Source organism: Syngnathoides biaculeatus, chromosome 14 (assembly GCF_019802595.1).
Source record: "Syngnathoides biaculeatus isolate LvHL_M chromosome 14, ASM1980259v1, whole genome shotgun sequence".
Classification (NCBI taxonomy): Eukaryota; Metazoa; Chordata; class Actinopteri; order Syngnathiformes; family Syngnathidae; genus Syngnathoides; species Syngnathoides biaculeatus.
The window spans coordinates 13431754-13454348 of NC_084653.1; the positions used below are offsets into that span (position 1 = coordinate 13431754).

A 22595-nucleotide genomic window follows, 5' to 3' on the forward strand; every position below is an offset into this window, starting at 1 on the left:
GCGGTCCATTTTAAGGCATTAGAGATCATTTTAACTGAACAATGTATAAAATTTTGCACCTCTTTATCACGATTTCCTCTCTCCAATCAAACTTTGAATCAAAGTACGCCGTTCTTCTGAACAATATGTTGAATGAACCATAATTCTGGGTCTTGTTGGTTTTCTGAGAATCTACTGCACCTACTGGAAACTTGTTTGACATGTAGCAATAAAAAAAAAATCTACTGAAAATTTGGATTAATCTGGTTAGTCACATTGGACAGCTATTATTTTGAACAGTACTGTACATATCATACCTTTCAAATAAACTAATTTTGCTTAATTGTGGAAAATCAATGAATTGCTGATTCATTGAACTGTTGAATTGTAGACAGGTGGAGCACAGTTTTAGCTCAGTTGATTTATGACATAATCAACAATTCCACATGACCAACAAAATTCCTGTTGATTGATTCATTAGTAATCATTTTATTTATAGTTACCAGCTAAAAAAATTACATTCATACCAAAACTTCCTAACTTTGACAAGCATGGGAATGATCATAATGCAATCATTCATTTTCTGTCTTCTTTGTTCTAAGTTAGGGTCATGGGTGAGCTGTCTATGCCAGCAGACTTTGGATGACATTGGAACCCAGAACTTCAGAACTGTAAATCAGACAATCATTAGACCGCCGCGCTGTCCTCATAATGAGTATCTTCTGCATTTACTTGCCTATAAATAATGTTAAAACTAGTTGGGAAGCTTTATGAGCAATTAAAGTGTGAAACTGAGTGCAAGTGTCCCGACCTCTGCATTTACACACTTACATTCCCGAGTATTGTTCGACAGCTACTTTTTTTTGTTCTTTGCCACAAATATGTGCGTGCTCGGGCCACGCAATTTCACATAGTGCTGCCCCATTCCTCCACTCAGTGTTTGCATCTACGCGTCACACACTCATGCTGATCTCAATGGGAACGTCACTCTACGTCTTGTGAGGCTTTGGTAATAAGGGGCCTCAGGTGGACAGGAGTCACTAAAACAGACCAATGCAGATGGGAATGTTTTTTTGTAAATCAAAAAGTTGCATTACTCTAAGGCAGTAGTAGACCCAGGTGATATGTCCCAGCTAAAGGACAATACTTGTTTAAGAAATATATTTTTAAAATTGGGTTACATTTTAGACTAGTGATATACTCTGCACTGTACTCATACTCGTAATACACCAATACTACGCAATCAGTACCACATCACCAGGCTGACGTATACCTTGCAGGTATGACCCATGTCAGCTGTGTGGAGATAATTAACGGTTAAAACAGATGACAACACTTTTAGCCGATTGCAAATTGTGCTCTGCTCGGAGGACACGGAAACAGCTGTCCCGCGAGCCGTCCAGTAAGCACAGCTTGACTTTGTGCAACACGCCTATGCCTCCTCTGTCATGAAGCTGCGGTGTGGCATGTTGTGTAAAAGTGATTGTTTAATAAAGCACCACTTCAGTTGTCCTGTCTCTTTCATTTTATAACGTGTCATGCCCTGAACTGATTAGACACAAACAACCATTCACACTCTCAATCACACCTATGAGCAACTTAAAGCCTCCAATTAATGTTTTTGGGATATGGGAGGAAATCAGAGTGCCCGGCCTATCCCAGCTATCTTTGGGCAGGAGGCAGGGTCCACGCTGAATTGGTTGCCAACCAATCACAGTGCACGTAGAAACAAACAACACGTCACACTTTAATTTACACCAATGGGAAATTTGAGTCCTCAATTAACCTACCATTTGTTTTTTGGGGATGTGGGAGGAAACTGGAGTGCTCGGAGAAAAACCCCACACAGGCGTGGGGAGAACATGCAAACTCCACACAGGTGGGGCCAGGATTGAACCCGGGGTCCTCAGAACTGTGAGGCCTACGCTCTATCTACACTTGCTCCACTGTGCCACCTCATCATGTTATATGTACTGTAATCTTTACAACTCTAATTGTGGTTTAAAAATCACAGAATAAGAGCAGTGTCATTTTTGGCAATGCTTATCCACTGGCCCAACTGTGCGGCCATCTGCAATAAATGTTCGTGAGGTAAATGAGGACAGTGACCCGCAAATATGATTTTATTAATACTTTTTATTGCGTTTAAGCGGAAATATCTGCGTCGACCAATTTTTTTGGTCATCTTAGCAGAATTATCAATTTTTTTTTCACATAACACATAACTTGTACTTATTACTCAATCTTAACAAGAACAACAAAAACGGGTACTAGTGCATTGCTGGTTCAGCTTGTGATGCGTTTTTTTTTTATATGGTTTGTAAAAGTTCAAAAGAAATACATTACATGTAATGAATCTTAAATGTTCATCTGTACTTTTCCAAATTGGTGCGAATAGTTTGTGAAATTTACTTTTGTGTTCCAGCGTGACTGTGCTCCAGGGCACGTAACAGGGTACAAATGGCATGTTTGTAGGAGAAGCACGTGACTCAGCCCTGATCTCAACCTCATCAAACACCTTTGGGATGAACTCCAACAGAGACTGCGACTTCAGGTCTCGCACATTCTTCTGGATGTACTGGGGAAAAAAATCCCACAGACACACTCAAAATTCTTTGAGAAAATCTTCCCAGAACAGTGGAAGCTAGTGTGGTCACCAAAGTGGGAATTTTTTAAGCACTGTGCTGATTTGCTCAAAGGCACACCGGCAGTACTTCGAAAGAAACTGGCACCTATCCAGCAGTCAATTTCAACATCACCTTTTAATACAAGTCTTTATAGAAAGAGGTGGGTTGATCTATTGTGAATGGATTGAATCTACTAGGCTTCAAAGTACAAATTGCCGAAGGGGAGACAGCAGTTTGGTTTGAGGGGCTCAGCAGTAGCTGTACTTGTTTTCCTCTCACTCAGTCTTTGTCTTTTTTGAAGCTTTCAAAAATCTAAAGCAGGAACAGCTGGAGGAGAACTACACATGAGAAATTCAAATCCTAAACAATCACAAGCTTTATGTATTAACAAGTGCTTCAGCTCAGCTTGTGGAAACAAACCCAAACCATCACCTCCAACCTTAAATAGAGTGGTCTAATCATTTATTTGGACATTACCAGTAATCACACAATTTGATCACATTAGACAGCATGGCCGTACAATCACACTAATAAAAAATGCCTCACCCTCAAGAATGGCTGTCACTTTATGTGCTGTACAGTATGACGCTCGCCAAAATCTGTTTTAATACACTCAACTGAACACAACTTATCTTTGGATCAGGAAAACATGTCAGAGAGATGCCGCCTTGAGATTCCACCAGCCGGATGCAATATTACATGAACCACTGCGGGGATATGTCTCCTCCTGTATTCCATATTGTCTGTATTCCAAGTGTCATATTTGGAAAGGTGTCAGGGTGGAAATTAAATTGAAAAACCCAAAGTCATGCAATGCGAAAAAAATATTGCCACCAAGTCACACAAATCCTCCCATTTTACAGAACATATTTTGCTTTTATTCCTATTTGAACAGAAAAAAAACACAAATTGCGAGCATAAAAACAAATAGAAAGTAGTAAAGCTGGGTGATACAACAATATAACGCATATATCGTACAATATACTATAAAACCTGTATCATTTAGAGTGTTGCATTTACATTGCCACTACTTAAGGAATCTTGTAGCTTCTTTTCTTTTGCTTGGTAATACTTTTACTGTCCAAAAAGAAGGCATACTTAAGAGTTTGCTTGGAGAAGTGGTTTAACTACCACATACTTAGAACAGTATTTATTTAGCCACTGGAGAATTGTGTTTTAATTCATTTATATTAGCCTTGTATTAATTCAACTGTGTAGTCTGCAAGTATTTTATACATATATTGACAAAAGATCACATAAAACTTCCACATATTTTATGAAAATTTGGGGAATCACAACAGCGAGTATATCGTTATTGAGATGTAAAATGTAGTTCATATCGCACAGCTTCAGAAAATACTGTACATTACAGCTGCAGATAGCAAACATTTTTAGAATCCATTATTCTACAAATTAGCCCAATGATCCATCAATTAATTATATTTTCAAAATTAGTTTGTATCATTAGACAATTACATGTTCCTGTGAGTTGCAGGTCTTAGTTTTGTCAACTTGGGGTCCTGGGGCTCATCCTTTACGCTGAACTATCTGTGACTTTGAATATGTATGTCTTTAAAAGGGGTGTGGCCTGTCAGTGAATGAGAGTGAAAAGTTGGCTTCTGGTGGGCTTCGGTTAGAGGCTGACTGTTAACTGGCTAAGTATGTTAAAACACAGTTGTTGTTTTTTCGAGCTCTTTGAGCCCCTCGAGTACTACACCAAACAAGCTATGATGAAAAAAAATATATTTTGCTGCTGTTTGTTCAATAAAGTCATTGAACGTACGCCAACGGCTGTGTCACTCCTTGACCGCTTTTGCGGGAACACACTCAAGTTCTAACTAGCAGTAGTAGATTACAGTTAATTAGCTAACGTCAATAAATGCTTTGATGATCGTAGATCTGCTATAGTGGTACATAAAGCAGTTCTGCTTTGCAGTGGACACACTGTACTTTGCTGTCATATTTTTAGCTGTGAAATGATCCCATACTTTTAAAATTCTCCATTTTTACGGACTCTTTCCTCACGCCTCACTGCCATCACGGAAACTCATTTAGAACACGGGGTGGTGTGTGATACTGGAGTAATGGGCGGTGTGGAAAAGGATCACTGCAAAGATTTTTTTTCATCTTTTTCAGTAATCAAATTATTTGACTGTTTCAGCCCCAAATTAAATGGGGAAAAAAAGAGAAAGTATGGGAGTAACTGTCTCATTGACTTGTGCTGCGTGACAACGTATTCTTACTTTGAACATGGTGTGTAACTTTGAAGGAATCGCTGTCAATATAAACTAAATGATATTTACAAGAAGAATCTTCCCAAGAAATTGTGTGTGTGCCCTTGATGGTCAAAAAATTGTTTCCAAAAATAAAAACTGACCAATTTTCAGATGTCTTGCTCAACTGTGCTACAAACCAGCCTTTCCTTTGGGAACATTATTCCCATCCTGCTCATCATCACCATCGTGACAAACTCAGTACTGTATGTGCTGTCAATCAGGTCACTAGTTCCAATAAGATCCCTTCCTCAGTCATAACAATGTCGCTCTGGATCCAGCTTGTGCTATGAGCCAATTGGCCAGGGACCATAGGAACCAAGCTGTGTTGAGACTGGAAGGCAGTCAATCTCTCCTGGAGCTTCCCTCTAATACCACTTCTTTGTTTTAAGTAAAGATGGATCTGGCTGCCATTGCAGTGCACTAGAATAATTCCTTAATTACTGTTAAATTGCCCTGAAATGGTGCTAGTGGAAATATATTACTGACTGAGTATCTCCATATCAAGCAGGAGACAGTCTGACTCTCTGTGGGAATTCAAGACTGTTTATAATAGTTTTAAGTCCAATATGTGGGTAGGATTGTGGTTTAACAACTAATCACAGGGTAACATTTAACATCAAACTACACATTTAATTAAGAGATACAGATGCAGCATTTTGAAGAATATTTTCGTGTATTACTGAGTAATGACTGCATTTACTGAAACTTTGTACATAGCAGTTTCACATGCTTCAGGTATTGTTTATATTATAACACATTATTATATTATCACTGAAAGCTATAAATATATCGTATACGACCACATTCCCACATGCAACGTCTTATTCAGTTTTCCCGAGTTGAGAATCCGATCTATTCATCAAAGTTGACCTCGGAAATTGAAAAGACTTTTCTTACGATATTTTATCACTTTTAACAAACTGGCATAGGACTCCGTTTAAAAAAAGTAAAAAGTCAGTAACACACGAGTATCTTTTTATCAGGTGTCAGTGCTTAATAATCTGAAATAGTAGCGTTCTTCGAAATATTTAGCAAAAGAATAGATCATTTGTAAAACGATTTAACATCAGGTGGGTCGAGTACCGATATCGGTGTAAATTATATAAAGCAATGTATCGTTTTATATCTATACAAACCCAGACAACTGGCCAAACCGTCTTCGTAAAACAATCAACTAGGATGTAAAGTAAATTTATAAAGCTGGAAAAAAGCATGCTAACGTTAGCTTCCTTCACTTTGACCTGGGTGTTGCGTTCACGGGCGCTACAGCGAAAGTTTCATTCAACAGAGTTCGCCAAGATAGTAGACTTAATCTCGACCTGTAAGAAGAAATTTCAGAGAAAGACTACGTTTTAAAATCCTTTAAAAAAAAAACGCGTTTCACGTAAACCCCCCAAGTCACTGTCAGTCTCGCTGGTTTTGATGGCAACTCTGACGGGCATGCCCCAACAGTTCGCCCACGAACGACATACACGCTACTTTCAGCATTTATGTCACAACCCCCAACACTAAATATGTATCTTACCTGATGAATGTAACGGGAGTAGATTCCCTTTCTTCAAAAAAAAAAAAAAAAAAAAAGACGTCCGCCAATACTTGACAGTACTCCACACACTACCAAACTCTGCTCCCACTTGCTCCAGGACCAAGGGAGACTGCCCGGGCTGGACTCCTCCTTCCCAGCATGAGGTCATCTGTGCGGGAGGCTCATCGTCGAAGGGCCAGCTGACAGCAGCATATCATTCCAATCCTCCACCCTTCTCCACTTTGCGCTCAATGAGCACCTCACAGTACGACACGTTGATGCTGCACTTCCATTGGGATTCATTCATTCACGATGTTTTTGTGTTACGAACGTCAAACAACGACAGTGTGCGGATTGTGCAGATATACGGCGTTTTTTAATACGTTTTTTAAATTAAAAAAAAACTGTAATCATAACGTTACTACCACGTTATGTTACAGACTTTTGTACGTACATGTATTCGCGTGAGAACTCCGTCGGAACAGAGAGGACAATCTGCAGAAACGATTCAAATATAATCAGACTGACATCGGCTGCACATTAGGCTGCAGCGACATCTTGTGGTAAAACTGTTTGGTGCCACTTCGTGTTTCTGTAGCGTTCTAAATTGTAACAAATTCTACTTAGAAAAAAAATCGCCTTAAAGTATAGGAAAAAAACGGTACGATACATGAAAAAGCGAAAAAATACTGCAAATAAAGTTTAAATCCATAGCTACATCCCACATTCCAATATTTTGGTTTGCATTTCAGTTTTTTTTTTAATGGAACTCATATTTCAGTTGTTACTTACTCAAATTTATATCAACATGTTTTGCTACATATTAGTTTTGCTACATCTCAAATTTATCTTACCTTTAAAACGAAATAGGACATGTTTAAAAGATACATAACTGAGAGAACAAAATGCGGAAGTGGTCAAAAATGAATGATAACATTGTCAACAATTAGCCAACCATCCATTTTCTTAGCCACATTCCCTCACGAGGGTTGTGGGAGTGCTGGAGCCTATCTCAGCTGTCAACAGACAGGAGGCAGGGGACACCCTGAAGTGGTTGCCAGCCAATCGCAGGTCAAATGGAGACAAACAGCCGCACCCACAATCACACCTAGGGGGAATTGACCCCTCCGTGGATATTGCGCAATCCGCGTCACTGACCAATCAGAGGCCAGAGATCTGCATAAACCAAAGCCCGTTTTTGCTCCAGCCATTTTCTCAGACAACATTGCATGGTCCAGTATAGGTTTTGTTAGCGTTTTATCGCGTATTTGAGTTATTTAACAAAAAATACGGTTAAGAGGTGTAGTCACGGACTTTGTAATAGTGACGACAGGTATCCTGAAAGGCTAGTTGGTGGAGTTCGATTCGTACCCTTTCCAAAACCGAAGACCCAGTACGAAAAATGCCTTCGATGGATCAAACTTTGTGGAAGACCGCATCATCAACTAAATCCATCTAATATCAACCGGAACAGATATGTTTGCACGAAGGTATGCCCTATATTTGATTTTCAATACATGTCTCGTATAAATGAATTCGAAGTTCTTCGCTGGCATAACACTGCTGCGTGTGAACGATTGACACACTTATTCTTTGTCGAGCGATATTCAGCGATGATCGGACTGCACAAACGTGTTGCTTTCTTGCTGGCTCGCGGCCGAAGCTTAACCAGACTGTGTTTGCACGAAGATATGCCCTAAATTTGATTTTTAATACACGTCTCGTATAAATGAATGAGACGTTCTTCGCTAGCATAACACCGCTATGTGTGAACGATTGACACACTTATTCTTTGTTGAACGAGATTTAGCGATGATCGGACTCTACAAACGTGTCACTTTCTTGCTGGCTCGCGGCCAAAGCTTAACCAGACTGTATGCCCTAAATTTGATTTTTAATACACGTCTCGTATAAATGAATGAGACGTTCTTCGCTAGCCATAACATTGCTACGTGTGAATGATTGAATGAAATCAGAAGCATGGCGTCTCTCTCAGTTCAGAATGTATTGTATTTAGAATCTATAATATATTGTTGATTTGAATGAAATCAGAAGCATGGCGTCTGTCTCAGTTAACAGTGTATTGTATTGTATTGTATTTGCCATTTTTTACAAATTGTTTGTCTTACGTCAGCGCACGTGGCGTGATGTCACTTCGGGAGGCGTGGTTAAGTGCCCTGTACGGAGCGATCAATTTAGAGTGTCCAGTTAATGTTGCATGTTTTTGGAATGTGGTAGGAAACCGGAGTGCCCGGAGAAAACATGCAAACTCTTCACAGGGATCGAACCCGGGACCTCAGAACTGTGAGGCTGACGCTTTACAGCTGTTTCACCATGCTGCCTGTCAACAATTAGCAGAAAAATGTGATTATCAAGACGCTGCTGGTGGTCAAACACTGGCCGTGGTAGTCATCACACAAAAGGGAATCTATCTTAAAAGTGCTTTCTCACTGATCCTTATGAACCTTGTTGCTCACTGCGGACCGTTGACATTTGCTTTCGGGACAGCAGCCACTGAGGTGTTTAGTGACCACTATGCTGTCCATTTTTCTGCGATAGCTTCCACAGTCCCACTTGGGGATGTAAATATGTAAGCCCCCTCCTATGGGCTGTCCAGAGTATGAGTACCTACAGGCCCCCTTGATATTTGACAGAGGTGGTTCTATTGCAGGCGGAGGAACGGAAGGTCAAAGGGGGCACAACGTCATCGCCAAAGAAGGCTGGCGAAACACAGTAACCAAATTGTCTTTTGCATTATTATAAATGTCAGAGCTAGGGATCAGCAATGATCACGCTACCTGATACAAATTACTCATCTTTTGCATTAAAAGTTGAACCTAATGAAAAACTAAGTGATGTGTGAATCCCCAACTAGTGTGCCATGAACAATCTTCCAGTGTGGTTTGGGAAATGATCAAATTTTACAAGTGCTCAAAAATGTATTCAGAAGTCAGTTCTCTGTCAGTGAGGTATAGTGACAGAATAAACACTCTTCCACTTAAAGGCAGAAAGTACATTGCTTTACACCTTTGAACCATTGGTGAGGTGATACTACAGAAATCCTTTTATACAGCCAGGTTTAAGATCATTTTTCTTAATTTGCTCATGTATTTTTATGACAGTGGCCACTTTTAAAACATAGTTCAGCCCTCTCTGTTCCACATAGGACTGAAAATGTCCCATTTATGAAGAAATTTAAAAACATCCTAGAACTGATAAAATACTGTACTGGTACTGTAGTTGCATTTTCTGCAGACAAAAAAAAAAAAAAAAAAAAAAAAAAAAAAAGTTTTGTGAGAAATGACTGACACTCCAGAGGAAATATTTCTGATGCTGGTTTACTTCCAAACTTCTACCATAAAGGTAAAGTAATTGTAATTATTGCCAGTTCATGGTTTAATGAAAATTGCACAATGAAGCTGAAAACCTGATTCTAATCCCACTGGACAGATACTTGACAGAAGTGGTTGTTTCTTTCTTGCAAGTAAACACTCACCAGCTGGTAGCATTCTATCATTTTAAAAATTTGATCATCCAGAGTCTCACATCTGCGGCAAAAATTTATTGTATTATACATTTAACATCTCCAGACAGACTTTGAATCATGTTGCTCATTAATTGCAATACATAATATGCCAAGGGAAAAAAAAAAAAAAAAAAAAAAAAAACTTGATTCAACATTAACAGAATCCTCACACACAAATGTGTTTAACAGCTGCTAAAGAAAGATGAGCATACAGGAACCCTCCCCCACAACCCGAAGAGCATACAGTTGAAGGAGGAAACCACCTGGCTACAATGTGTCAACAAGTCATGCTTCAGAATTTCCTGGGCTGCTGGATGAAGAAGGTCCGAGGGCAGTGGGGCTTCTCCACAGAGGGTCTTGCGCCGCTGTGCCTCACGCTCACAGGGGTCTCGGGAAAGTCGTGTCTCAGCTGAGATTTCCAAAAAGGAATCACGAGTGGGATACAACATGAACCAGTCACAGAAAATACATTTTAGAAACATGGAGAAAAACATGAAAACTTCAGACAAAGGTATAGAGTCAAACCCCCTTGACTGAGAGCCAGACACCCCAAGCACTGTCCCTGCATAAATGCATTCATGAGTCAGGAATTGACCTTGTCAAGAGTTCCTGCCAGAAGACCAACTTGTTGTATCCTGTTGGCACTGGAAAGAGGCCTGAGGAAATGCATACACACTCACTGACCACAATATTATGTACAGACAGTTAAAATTGCCACTTTTAATGCAATTGTATAAAGTGGAAAAAAAAAAAAGTCATGAAGCAAGAACGTACATTTTTTTGTACATGGCTCAGCTGGTGCACCTCATGAAGTCCAAGCGCAGGCATACAGTACCTACCTGGGTTTGTCAGACCTTTTTGTGTCCTTCTCAAGGGTCCCATGGGTGTTGGCTTCTTCCAAGGCTTTCTTGGCCACTCTCTTACCTCCAGCCTTCACTGGCAACAACATTAAAAATAAATAAAATAAAATTTAAAAGCCAGAAAACAGGTGAGCAGTTCTATGTGCAGATTTGCATGCTAGATGGTGGTAGAGACCTTCAAAAACAAGCAGCAGATGAGAGCAGAGCTCAGGTGCTAAACACATGACCCAAAACCCAATGTCAGTTTTTAAAGCTTCATACACAAATCAATGCTCATTCATTAGGGAAAGAAGAGCCAGTCACTGATGGAATTTTCTGAACTTTAGTCAAAAGTAGAGAGTCCACGCTCCTGCAGAAGTAGTCATTCACAGCTCAGGCCCAGACGACACACGCGCGCACACTGCTGGAAATTATACATTTGCAAATGTACGGAAGCCTATTTACCGCCATACACTTCCGTAAAAATGGCTTCAGAGAAATACCGACAAAACCTTTTTTCCCTATTTGAGTTGGATTGCCCCAAAAGTGAGCGGCGTGGAGGCGTACACTGAGGGCGCAACCCCCAAAACAACAGCTTTTGAAAAGCATTGTTTAAGTTCACTTTAGCAGGTATCTTCTCTGCAGCCTGAAAGTATCCTGGCAAAAATTGCTTAGATCTGCTTTGCGTGTGATGTCACACGCTCACTCGGATGTTTGTTGCTAGGCAGAATTACAAATGCTCAAATCATAAAAGAAGGGAGGAAAGAAACTCACGCATCTTCAAATTCCACTATTGAAGTACTAATTTGCAGTAAACATCGATACAGTACAAGCAAATGGTGTTTGCCTTTTTGAATGAAAAACGGCAAAAAAAAAAAAAAAAAGCACAACAATGACAGACAGACGCAAAGAACAAATGAGAAATCTTCAAGCCAACAGGAAGGTGGTTTGAATAAAAGCAGACTACGTTACATAAGGACGCCATTATAAAATAACGTGTTCTGGCAAATGAACAAGTATAAGTTCCGCAACTGGGTTTAAAAAAAAAAAAGTGTGTGTGTGTGTGTGTGTGGGGGTGGGGAGGTGTAATGGCTTTTACCAGCAGGGAGATGTCCAGCTTTAAGCAGAAGCCCGTCTTTAGGCTCTCTTTTGCTGCCTTGTTGAACCATCTTTCCGCTGTCTGAACGAAAAACTGAACGCACCCGATCTCCTCTCCCTCCGCTCACTTTTTATATGTTGAGCTTGGGTGACGTTGCACATAATGTCACGCCCCGATGCCCCAGACGTCACATCGTTCGCTCAACCAGGGACACCTGTGCACTTCCTGTTAGGTCCAAATAAGGGACAAAATCGCCGGTCACTTCATGATAACCAATAAGCTACATGATAATTGTTGGTTTTTTTTTTACCCTGATTAACTTTGATTTATTTAAAAGTTTGTGTGTGTATAAATATATATACTGTAAACTAAAAATCTGTTTGAGCAACAACAACAACAATAAAATGATGAGTGACAAAAAAATTGTGACCATGATTCCTCACTTTTCTTTTCATCTGAGTGGAACTCAAAATAATTCCTATATTAGATAAAGCACCAAGACAAAACGTATTTGTGTGGGGAAGCTATGTAGAAATATGAATTTGAGAAGGCGGCAAAGTTTTCACAGCACTGTGTGTAAGCATGTAAACTGTTTACATGTGTAATTCGGACTACACTAATTGTTATTACCATAATACGCTCATGAATGTATTCAAGCAATGTACAGAAAAAGCAGCAACAAGGTGTAAAAAACAAAACTGTCTTTTTATTATCACGTGTGTATTATGTATTTATGCCACTATTGTCTCCACATACTTCATATTTATATATATCTCTAGAGCTTTAATATGGCACAAGTTCATGATTTGTATAGCAGTGCAGACGAGTGTAAACCAGGCCACGTGTACTGTATTTACAAGAAACCACAACATCGTTACGACAGAAAGTACAGCTAACCCTTTCATCCTTTTGTAGTCTTTTTCCCCCTGTCCATGTTGGCTTCGGCACATACAAACGACCTCCATCTTGATTCTTCCCGCAAATCCTTGCATCACATGACTCATGCCCTCACTGTGCTATGACAAGTTGTAAAAAAAATTAAAAAAATCTAACATCTAAAACAAAGCAGGACTGTCAATCATGTCCAGTTTTGTCCCCCCACATCATTTTTTTTTGTCTCTAAAATGGGGTACACACACATACGATCAAATAAAATTGAGATTTCAGTCAAAGTCCGCCAACGCCTGATTGTCGAATGTCTCGAAAATATTATCCTTTGGTGGTAGGTGTGTTACGATTAATTTTTCCGACTTGATCTGCTCAGAAAGAGATCACAGCCAACAATTGTAAATAGTCAGCCTGACAGCATAATTAATTGCCTTTGCCATTTTTAATGTACTGTCACATTAGCAATAAAAAATAGGACTGTAATCTGCAATGGTGCAATTAAAACATTTGGACCCTTTTTGTTTGTGAATTTGATTTTCTTGGTTTTCCCAAAATTAATTAAAACAAACCTTTTTTTTAAAAAACGCTGTTGGGCTTACAAAATGTTTTGACCTGTTCAATATTTATGATCACAAATAATGTGTGTGGTGTGCTGTGCTGGTCATGTAGTGCAATGCTCCCCCAACATTTTTTTCAGTTCATGTTAAGCAATATTTTGACAGAATAGTTCTTTAAAGTGCGGTGCAACATCACGCTAACTGTATTTGTTGTAATTAGGAGTAGCTTCTTTCTCTTCCATGAGTTGGTGCAATCTTTGGGTAATACGAGAGTCCCGTATACTGTGTCCATCCATTTATTTTCTTAGCCGGTTATCCTCACAAGGATCGAGGGTGTGCTGGAGCCTATCCCAGCTGTCTACGGTACACCCTGAACTGGTTGCCAGCCAACTGCAGGGCACATGGAGACAGACGATAGTCATACTCACTATCACACCTGGGGGTAATTTTGAGTGTCCGATTAATGTTGCATGTTTTTGTGATGTGGGACAAAATCGGAGGGCCCGGAGAAAAACCACGCAGGCACGGGAAGAACGTGCAAACCCCATAAAGGCGGGGCCGGGATTGAACCCTGGACCTCAGAAATGCGAGGCCAACGCTTTACAGCTGCACAACAGTGCCGCCCAGTCTACAGTATATTATATCAAATGTTCCACTGGGTGTTGGAGAGCACTTGTCTAGTTAGCACTCCACCCACAATAAGGGCACTAAGACCCCAATTCCCGATTTCTTTGGTCGTCACCTGTGGGGTCTTTCAAACTCCATTAAGACGTTCAAAATCGCTATGTGTGTACCCCCCTGAACTACTTTAGCTAATTCCCTTCTACTGGCACACATTCCATAATTCCCTCTGCTATCTCTCCCCTACATACGTACAATGGATATGAAAGTCTACACACCCCCGATCAAATGCTTTTTTTTTTTTTTTGCACAAATGAATTTTCAATTTTTTCCCACATGATGAAGGAAGGGCATCTGGTGTAAAACTGTGCCAAACAAATATGCGTTCATCTAAGGTGACACGCTGTGGTGACCCCTAATGGGACAAGCCGAAAGGAAAAGAAGAAGAATGTTAACTATAACCTGGACAGTTCATTATAAAAATAATTTCAAAAGCAGAAATAAAAAAATAAACATGCATAGGTGTGCACACCCTAATAAATGGGGATGCAGCTATTCTGAATTAAGCAATCACATCATAACTCATGTTAAATCTGAGTCAGCACACATCTAGCATCTTTTAAAGTGCTTCAGAATAACGCCACATAAAATTTAGATGTTTTAGTAGGCTTTTTTTGTAGTTACATCCCCATTCTTTAAAATACAGTGTACATATTTTTTTTTGTGTTGACTTCAACAGGTTATCAGTCACAATCGTCACAATTTTGCATGGTCGATTTTTTTTTTATGTTACAAAAATCTGGTACTTGAACAGGGGCGTGTAGACGCTATAAACACACAAATACACACAAACACACATACACACTTTTTTTTAAAGCCAAGTTCATGGTTGATCGTTGAGTTTCACACCCACGAGTCGGGGGATCCCGGGTACTGCTCGGCCCGGTAGGAGGGCCTTCGTGTGCTGGCGTAGATGTCCACATAGTTGTTAGCGGCCTTGAGCGTGTGCAGCTGGCCACCGTAGTCGACGGCGGGCGCGTACGTGACCACCTCGTCTATGTAGGCATCATCGTAGCCGTGCGGGTGCTGCACGTACATCCTGTATGGATCGTACATCTTCCTGCTCGGGTCGTCGGCGTAGTACAAAGGCTGAGAGGAAGACATACGGAGGCAACATTACAGATGAAACAGAATGAACATCTCACAAACTGAGATAATGTGGTTGCATAAGTGTGCACACCTCTTATAAACGCAGATATGGCTGTATTGAGACACATCATATTCAAACTTAAATGGGCGTAGGCATGAAACCACCATTTGTAACTCCTCTGATGAACCCAGAATAAAGTTCATGTTCTATGAAGATTTTCCTGACATTTGTTTTTTTATGTCTGCTTTCTAGTAAAAGGTGTTTTTTTTTTTTTTTGTTTTGCTTACACTATTTTGAACTCTTCCACCTTGACTAAGGCCCAAATCCATAACATCAGGGAAAAATGTTCTATTATTCTACAAAAAAAAAAAAAAAAAGAGTATTACAGAAAATAGGGTGGCACGGTGGATCATGGAAAGTGTTGGCCTCACAGTTCCGAAGACCCAGGTTCAATTCCGGACCCACCTGTGTGGAGTTTGTATGTTCTCACCACGCCTGTGTGGGTTTTCTACAGGTACTCCGGTTTCCTCCCACATCCCAAAAACATGAAACATTAATTCTCTAAAAAAACTCTAAATTGCCGCTAGGTTTGATTGTGAGTGCAGCTGTCTCCATGTGCCCTGCAATTGGCTGGCAACCAGTTCAGGGTGTACCCCGCTTCCTGCCCGTTGACAGCTGAGATAGGCTACAGCACTCCCCGTGACCCTTGTGAGGATAAGCGCCGAAGAATATAGATGGATGGATTACAGAAAAATTTATTTTTGTATGGCTGATGTTGTGATTTATATAGACTGGTGAGAATATCACAAGAAAATTACATTTTGTAAGATTAAAGATGAACTTTTGAATGATTTGATTAAAAATGGATGGATTTATGATTTGATGTGAAAAACAATGCTATACCGCAACACCATTTTCTCCAATGCCTAAAATGGTAAAATGGTATAATATTTACTTGTTTATGAAAGTCATCATTCAAGTTTTTATTTGTGTCCTTTTTTTCCTGCTATTTAGTAGGGCCTTGAATGATGAGTTTTCTTAATTTCTACCTTGTGTAGTCATACCAAATTTATTCGGCAATCGCACCTTTTGTTTTAACTTAACACAGTCAGAGGTGTCTGAGGCCCCGACGTGAACCGTCCCGATCCCGACAGTCACGTTCACTCTGGTTGGCACAATAGCTGACACGTCGCGGCCTCTGCCAGCTCTGCCTTTTATTCACAGTGAATACACATCAAGTCTCTTTTTGCAGTCTACGCTCAAACAATCAGACACCATCAAGGGCAAAATCATTGATTTCCAAGGTTGGTCTCCCACAGTTTTATGATGTATTGCCTAACAGGCCTCAAGAGAGATACGACAAATGGAATAGTCAATAGCATCGTATTTCAATTAACGTAATAATTTTTCATTTATTAGGCAAAAAAAAAAAAGAAGAAGGTTGGTCTCCTCTTTCTCTGACTTTGAAAACAAACAAATTCAATGTCGCTCCAAGGCAATCCTAACTTGGATTTATCATCCAAACAACCATCTTTTTTTCTAAAAAAAACATGAAACCTGGAATTGTATTATAAAAAGTCATAGTTTTATGAGACTAAATTTACAATTTTACAATAATACACCTGTAATGCAAGGAAAAAAGTTGGAATTTTGTGAGAATAGGGTTACAATTTTAAGAGGAAAAACTATGTTATGAAGTTAAAAAATATTGTAAAACTGTCATACTTTTATGAGAATAAAGTTGCAGTTTTCTAAAAATAGTTTTAGTTTTGTGGGAATTGCTTCAATGTGCTTGGAAAAAAAGTCATATTAGTAGAGAAAAAATGCAATATACAAGGACAAAGTTTGATGAGATTAGAGTTCAGTCAATTGAAAATAGTGAAGGTGCAATTTTGTGAGAGAAAAGTTGGAGATTTAAGAGAGAAAAAAATACAAGGAAATTCACAAGAAAAGGTGTTGTTCAGATAAAAATATACAAACAAATGTATAATGTAATGTTAGGGTAAAGAAACTTGAAATATTAGATGGAAAAATTATAATAGAAGAAAAAATGTTTTTTTAAAATATTGCAAGAAAAAAGTTGTAAGATTAGGTGAAAAAAATTAAATCGAAGAAAAAGTGAAAATTAAGAGGAGAACTTGAAGTTACCATATATGGATAATTAGTTCCTAACGTTACATGCAAAAAGTTGTAACAGGAGTACAATGCAAATATTAAAGGTTAGTATATTACATAAAATAATACAAAGAATTTATTTTACACATCACAGAAATGTCATATTAGGAGAAAAACTATTAAAGAATGAAGTTGCAATACAAAAATGATTTCTTCAATATTCCATACAAAAATGCCATAATATTGAGAAGAAGAAAATGAACTACAAGAAAAAATATTTGAAGAAAAAACAATTCTAATATTACATGGATGCAGTCAAAATTCTTGATAGACAAGCGTACTATATGCTGAGTTACACATTGTAGTGAAAATAAGTGCATTGATGTCACCTGTGTTCTTCTGGGTTCCTCCTGAGTGGGTGACGGGTAGTAATACGGAGAATGTTTTCCAGACCCTGCAATCAAAGTACAAAATTTTCACGAAAGTGGAAATGGAATGCGCATCTCCACAGAGGGAGGATCAAGAGAAGTTATGTGCTCAAAAGGGAAATCATAGCGCCGAACTGCTGCTTTCCACTGTTTACACAGCCATCGGGTATCGGGATTTACGGTGGCACGCCGTCTCGCCAGCCACAAACTCCCTTTTTGGTTATGTTTATTCTACCCTCCCCCTGTCCCGCCAACACTGTGGGCTAGCGGGACCTGTTGGTCTGGCGTACCCACTTGGCGCCCCCCACTTGTAACAATAACACCATTGTGTGGTCCGGTACGGGCTAGCGAGTCCACTTGAGTGCTGCGTGCTAAACTGTCAAGGGCCGGATTCAAAGCCCCTAAGAGGAGAGGGATCCAAAACAGGAGCCATACTGGCATATTTGGGAACAACCATCAGGAATCCACGGAAGAGGAAATCACATGCACAATTTGGACCAGGCTACTCTTAAAACAAACATTTTAAGGATATGCACAATGGTGCTTTGAGATGGGAGTTTAATCTGTTTCGTGAGCATGCTCCTAGCTCCAAATACAAATGACATTCATCTATTACAGCCTCAACCAACACAAAAGAAAAATAGTCCTCTATAATATTGTACTTTAAAAAAAAAACACAGAAAATGCAATGATTAAGTAGAGTTCAAAGGATTACAACATTTTATTGCATCAATTGAACACTGCTTCTTCTGGTATGCCAACTTTGCCCATTTGAGGGCACTATAAGACAGGCTGATACAGCCCCCTCCAAAAGTATTGGAACTGAAAATCACTCACATTTGAAAAATGTGCAGATGTGGTCAGTCATGCCCGCAGATATAAAGTTACGAGTGTGCTCCATCAGCCATGCCAGCAGATATAAAGTTGCGGGTGTGTGTTCTGTTTGTTAATTATGAGTGTACCTCTTTAAGAGGAGAGGGGGGTGGTGTCAGGAAAAGCAGGAAGTAGAAGTAGGCTGAGCAGATGCTCTTTCAGTGTTAAAAAAAAAAAAGACGTCAGGCTGTGGTTCACTTAGAGCGTCGATAGCGATCGAGGCAGTTTTGGTCGATTGTGTAATGGCATGCCAAAAAACATTAAAAAAGGCGTTAGATTATCATCCACCTCGTCGCTTGATTCAGGTGTGACCAATACGTCGAGCACACGCACATGAAGGCACGTTCAAACAAGCTGGCCTCCTATTTACGGCGATGCACGCGTGCACCGTCCCCCCCGTCGCCGGTCGATCGCGAGGCTGGCTGCTTGAAAAGTAGATCTTGGGGTAAAAAAGTCTGCCCACGCCTGACTTAGAGGGCTCAGCCTAGAGGAAAAATTGGTCAAAACTACACAAAATAAGCGATGTCTTTCAATATCTATCTATTTGTACTCGTAACAAATTTTACTTGTGTGATTTTTTTTGTGCTCGAAGGTGCAATTTGCAAGTGTGATGGCGCGTAAGCGCCCGTCAAATCACAGAGACTGAACTGCTCGTGCTTTGTTTTTGTTGTATGTTGTTGTATACTGGGGTGGCTTCAACCAAAAGGTGCCCTTGTTATTTAACACATTAAGATATGAATACCATGAAGTAAAAGCTAGAATTCTGAACTTGTGTCTCATATTTATTTTGTATTCTGAAATCTGAAATATATTGAAGTGAGATGACAACGTCAAATGTAGTCCTTTGCTCGCATCTTGTGGATTTCTGGTGCCAAGGAACTATGTTGAAATTATGTGAGGAGCTACATTTACACAAAAATAATGCCCTGCTGCCATTGACTAGATTCTTAGTACTGAGGAATTATGTTGAAATGAGATGAGGAGCTACATTTAGACCAAAGTAGTGGCTTGCAGCCATCTTCTGGGCTTTGTGATTCCAAAGAACTGTGTTCAAGTGATTTGAAGAGTTTAATTTAGACAGAAGTCATCTATTGTGGTCTACTTGTGGCAGGTGGTTGCCAAGCAACTATGTTGAAATTTGTTTGAGTTTCATTAAAACAAAGGTAGTGCTTTGGCTCAATCTTGCGGTATCTTGGTGAGAAGAAACTATGTTGAAGTGAGTTGAGGAGCTTCACTGAGCGAAAAGTACAGGATTGCTCCACTGCCATCCTGTGGTTCATTGGTGCCATGGAACTCTGTTGATTTGAGTGAAAGAGTTTCATTTACTTACACACAAGTAGTGCTTCGTTCTGATCGTCTTGCTGGTTTGTTGGGCCTCGGAACTACTATGCGTTGACGTGTGTTGAGGGGTATGATTGAAACAAAAGTAGTAATTTTGTGACATCTACAGTTCATAGACCTTTAGGTAGGAATCAATTACTTGAGGATTATTTGTGGCAGGACTCTACATGTATCTTTGCGAATGTCTAGAGTTCAATGTAGTGGAAAAAAAAATGGTTAATAAATTGCAATGAACTGGTGATATAAATAAATATACAAATATAGCGTAGTTACCCTGTACAGTACCTGTATACTGGTTTTTCTGAATACTGCTGTCCACTTGGTAGTTATAAAACTGCATAGTTGACTGGGTTCTCTGATAATCTCTCAGCGTGTGATCTCGAATAGCAGGAGACGACATAGCACTGGCGGCTACAAAAGGGAAAGACACGCATGAGGGGAAAAAGTCCACTGCCGAGGTCAATGCCAAAAGTAACACATTCTACCGGGGTGGTTGAGGGGGGACATCTGAATACTGTTGGTGGGGAGAGTGGGCTGCGACTTGAATCTGTCCCTCTCAAGCGTGGATACCGGAGTGAGGAAATGGTTTTGGGTCCATCCATCCTGTGAGAAAACACAAAGGGGGGAGATTTTACATTAGGGACATGTTTGCTCAGCATGAATGAAAATGATCTTGTTGATTTGTGAAAAATAAAGTCTAAGAAAAATCACAAATCTCTTCTAAGATTTTCTTTTTAAAATTTTTTTGAGTGTATCTATGTATATGAGGTTTCATTAAAATTTCACTTTCATTGCTGAGTGGAAATTAAACCCCCACCGACTCCACCAAAGACACAGAAGTGAAACAATGAATATTAAACAGGTTCTTACTTTCTTGTATATGGCGCGTAGATCTCTGTACTGCCACAGCGTGTTCAGTACCTGAGCGGACGCCTTGACCACTTTTAGCGAAAACCTGCGACACGTACATAAGAATCACTGATACTCAAATCCCCAGAAGTGATTGAAATTTGAGCAAATTTTCAGGAGGAACCTAAAATGAAGAACAATTTTTACAGGGAAGCGTATTTTGTCACACCCTGTCATCAGCAGGTCGATACAGCGAGACTGGAAGAGTCACAGAAAGTACACGCTCTTGGAAATTTTCACTGTCTCCGTGGGTCCTGGAATTGGCTGGCAACAAGTTCAGAGTGTACCCCACCACCTGCTTGTTGACACCTGGGATATGCTCCAGCACTCCCACAACCATTGTGAGGATAAGCATCTAAGAAAATTGACAGATGGGCAGTTCAGGATGTACCCTGCATCCTGCTGAAAAATAGCTGGGATTGGCTCCAGCAATCTGGCGACCCTCATGAGGATAAACATCTCAGAAAATGGATCGATCGATGAATATTTTTTCTTTCACCATTACACAATCCAGTATAAAAAAAAAATAAAACATCTTCAAATTCATACGCAGAAGAAATGTGGAGTCATCTGAGTTTTAATTTACATTTCTAAATTGCTTTTTTTTTAACCCTAAAATGTTTCTGTGTCAACAATTAATTGTCTTAAATTTAATTCATAAAGAGATAGGAAAATGTACTACAAGATATATCTGTGCCATATGAGTTTAAATTCAAATTAAAGACGTTAATTTTTTACAATTAATATTTAACAATTCAATGATTATTTGTTGAAACATACACTTTTTAACAGATTTAAAAAAAAAAATTCCATGTCTTAAATTCCAACTTCCAACTCAGATGGGATATTACACCACAATAGCCGCACAGGTGAATATGTTGGAAATTTGATGGAAAAACAAAACTCTGTGTAAAAAAAATACTAATTTAAACTCAAATGGCACCTATATACACGTGCTAAGATGTATACCACTTACTGTTTGTGTGTTGTGGCAGTTCACTTCAGCATGTGCAGATGTCGTTTTAACTACAATCTGAGGTTGTGACCAACGGTGCAGTGTGTACCTGTCTCCTCTGCCCTTGGTGATGTTGACCAGCTTTTCGATCCCACCAGTGTCCGCCAGGGCTTTGGCGTTCTCCATGTTCCTGCTGGTGACCTCGTGCAGAGTGCAACAGATGGCTGCCACTGTCTCATCCGACAGTAAGGTGGTGTTTCCCCCAGGCAGACGGTTGACCAGGTCCCTCATGGCGTATTTCCCTGAGAGGGAGGAGGGAGACGTAGAGCTAATAGGTGGTGACAGGGCCTTATGCTCAGGACGATGCGTGGTTTACAAATGAAAATGCAAGAAAATTCACTTAGGTCATTTCATATACCGCATCAGGAATTCATCTAAATTCAATCACGGATGTGTTGTTCAGTTTAACCCTTATACTGTAACTGTGATTCTCAAAATGTCCCATGTGAGGTCTCTCTAGTCATATATGAGCAATTCATTATTTGTTCAAACTGCAACTAGCGTGAGAGGGTTTAAAAAAAAACATTAAGATACACTTGGTGAGTACAGTTCTGTTGTGTTAAACTTTTTAAATCTTTTAAGAACTGTATATTTTCAAACATTTATTTAGGTACAATTTTATTAAGTTATGAACAATACATTTGAATTGAATCACAATTACGTGACAACAATTCTTTTCAAATCTGTCATGAGCAAGGCTTGGCCACTGCCAAGAGGGGTGTGGCCAGGCCACTGCTGTGGACGATGACACTTGTCACCGCTCACAGCTGTTTCACATTGGGACTGTAATTTTTTTTTTTTTTTGCCAGTTTGTTGCCTTGCTTTAG

The 22595-nt window shown here is 39.7% G+C and overlaps 3 protein-coding genes across 12 annotated transcripts in view; all 3 read right to left on the minus strand.

Moving 5' to 3' along the window:
• The window catches only part of tanc1b (tetratricopeptide repeat, ankyrin repeat and coiled-coil containing 1b), a 129012-nt gene extending 122128 nt beyond the window's left edge, over window positions 1-6884 (minus strand). For 5 of the 6 annotated variants that reach the window (XM_061841730.1, XM_061841731.1, XM_061841729.1 and 2 more), the window contains exon 1: window positions 6408-6884. The gene's annotated coding sequence lies outside the window, so the exon portion shown is untranslated. Of the gene's footprint in view, window positions 1-6018; window positions 6049-6407 lie in introns of those variants that run through there. The other variant, XM_061841726.1, reaches the window with a different exon arrangement.
• Window positions 6885-10138: 3254 nt separating this feature from the next.
• Window positions 10139-12031, minus strand: dap1b (death associated protein 1b). Its single transcript, XM_061840754.1, has 4 exons — window positions 11872-12031; window positions 10773-10869; window positions 10529-10589; window positions 10139-10342 (listed from the first exon to the last, which is right to left on the minus strand). The coding sequence occupies exons 1-4, from the start codon at window positions 11939-11941 to the stop codon at window positions 10226-10228; spliced, it is 345 nt and encodes a 114-aa protein (XP_061696738.1). The 5' UTR covers window positions 11942-12031; the 3' UTR covers window positions 10139-10225.
• Window positions 12032-12554: 523 nt separating this feature from the next.
• The window catches only part of LOC133511800 (plakophilin-4-like), a 97883-nt gene continuing 87842 nt past the window's right edge, over window positions 12555-22595 (minus strand). For 3 of the 5 annotated variants that reach the window (XM_061840745.1, XM_061840748.1, XM_061840749.1), the window contains 6 exons: window positions 21818-22010; window positions 20715-20799; window positions 20330-20447; window positions 20118-20255; window positions 17592-17656; window positions 14803-15086 (listed from right to left, as the gene is read on the minus strand). In XM_061840745.1, the coding sequence (XP_061696729.1) occupies window positions 14841-15086; window positions 17592-17656; window positions 20118-20255; window positions 20330-20447; window positions 20715-20799; window positions 21818-22010 (845 nt within the window). In that variant the 3' untranslated portion in view covers window positions 14803-14840. Of the gene's footprint in view, window positions 15087-17591; window positions 17657-20117; window positions 20256-20329; window positions 20448-20714; window positions 20800-21817; window positions 22011-22595 lie in introns of all 5 variants that reach the window. The other 2 variants (XM_061840746.1, XM_061840747.1) reach the window with 2 other exon arrangements.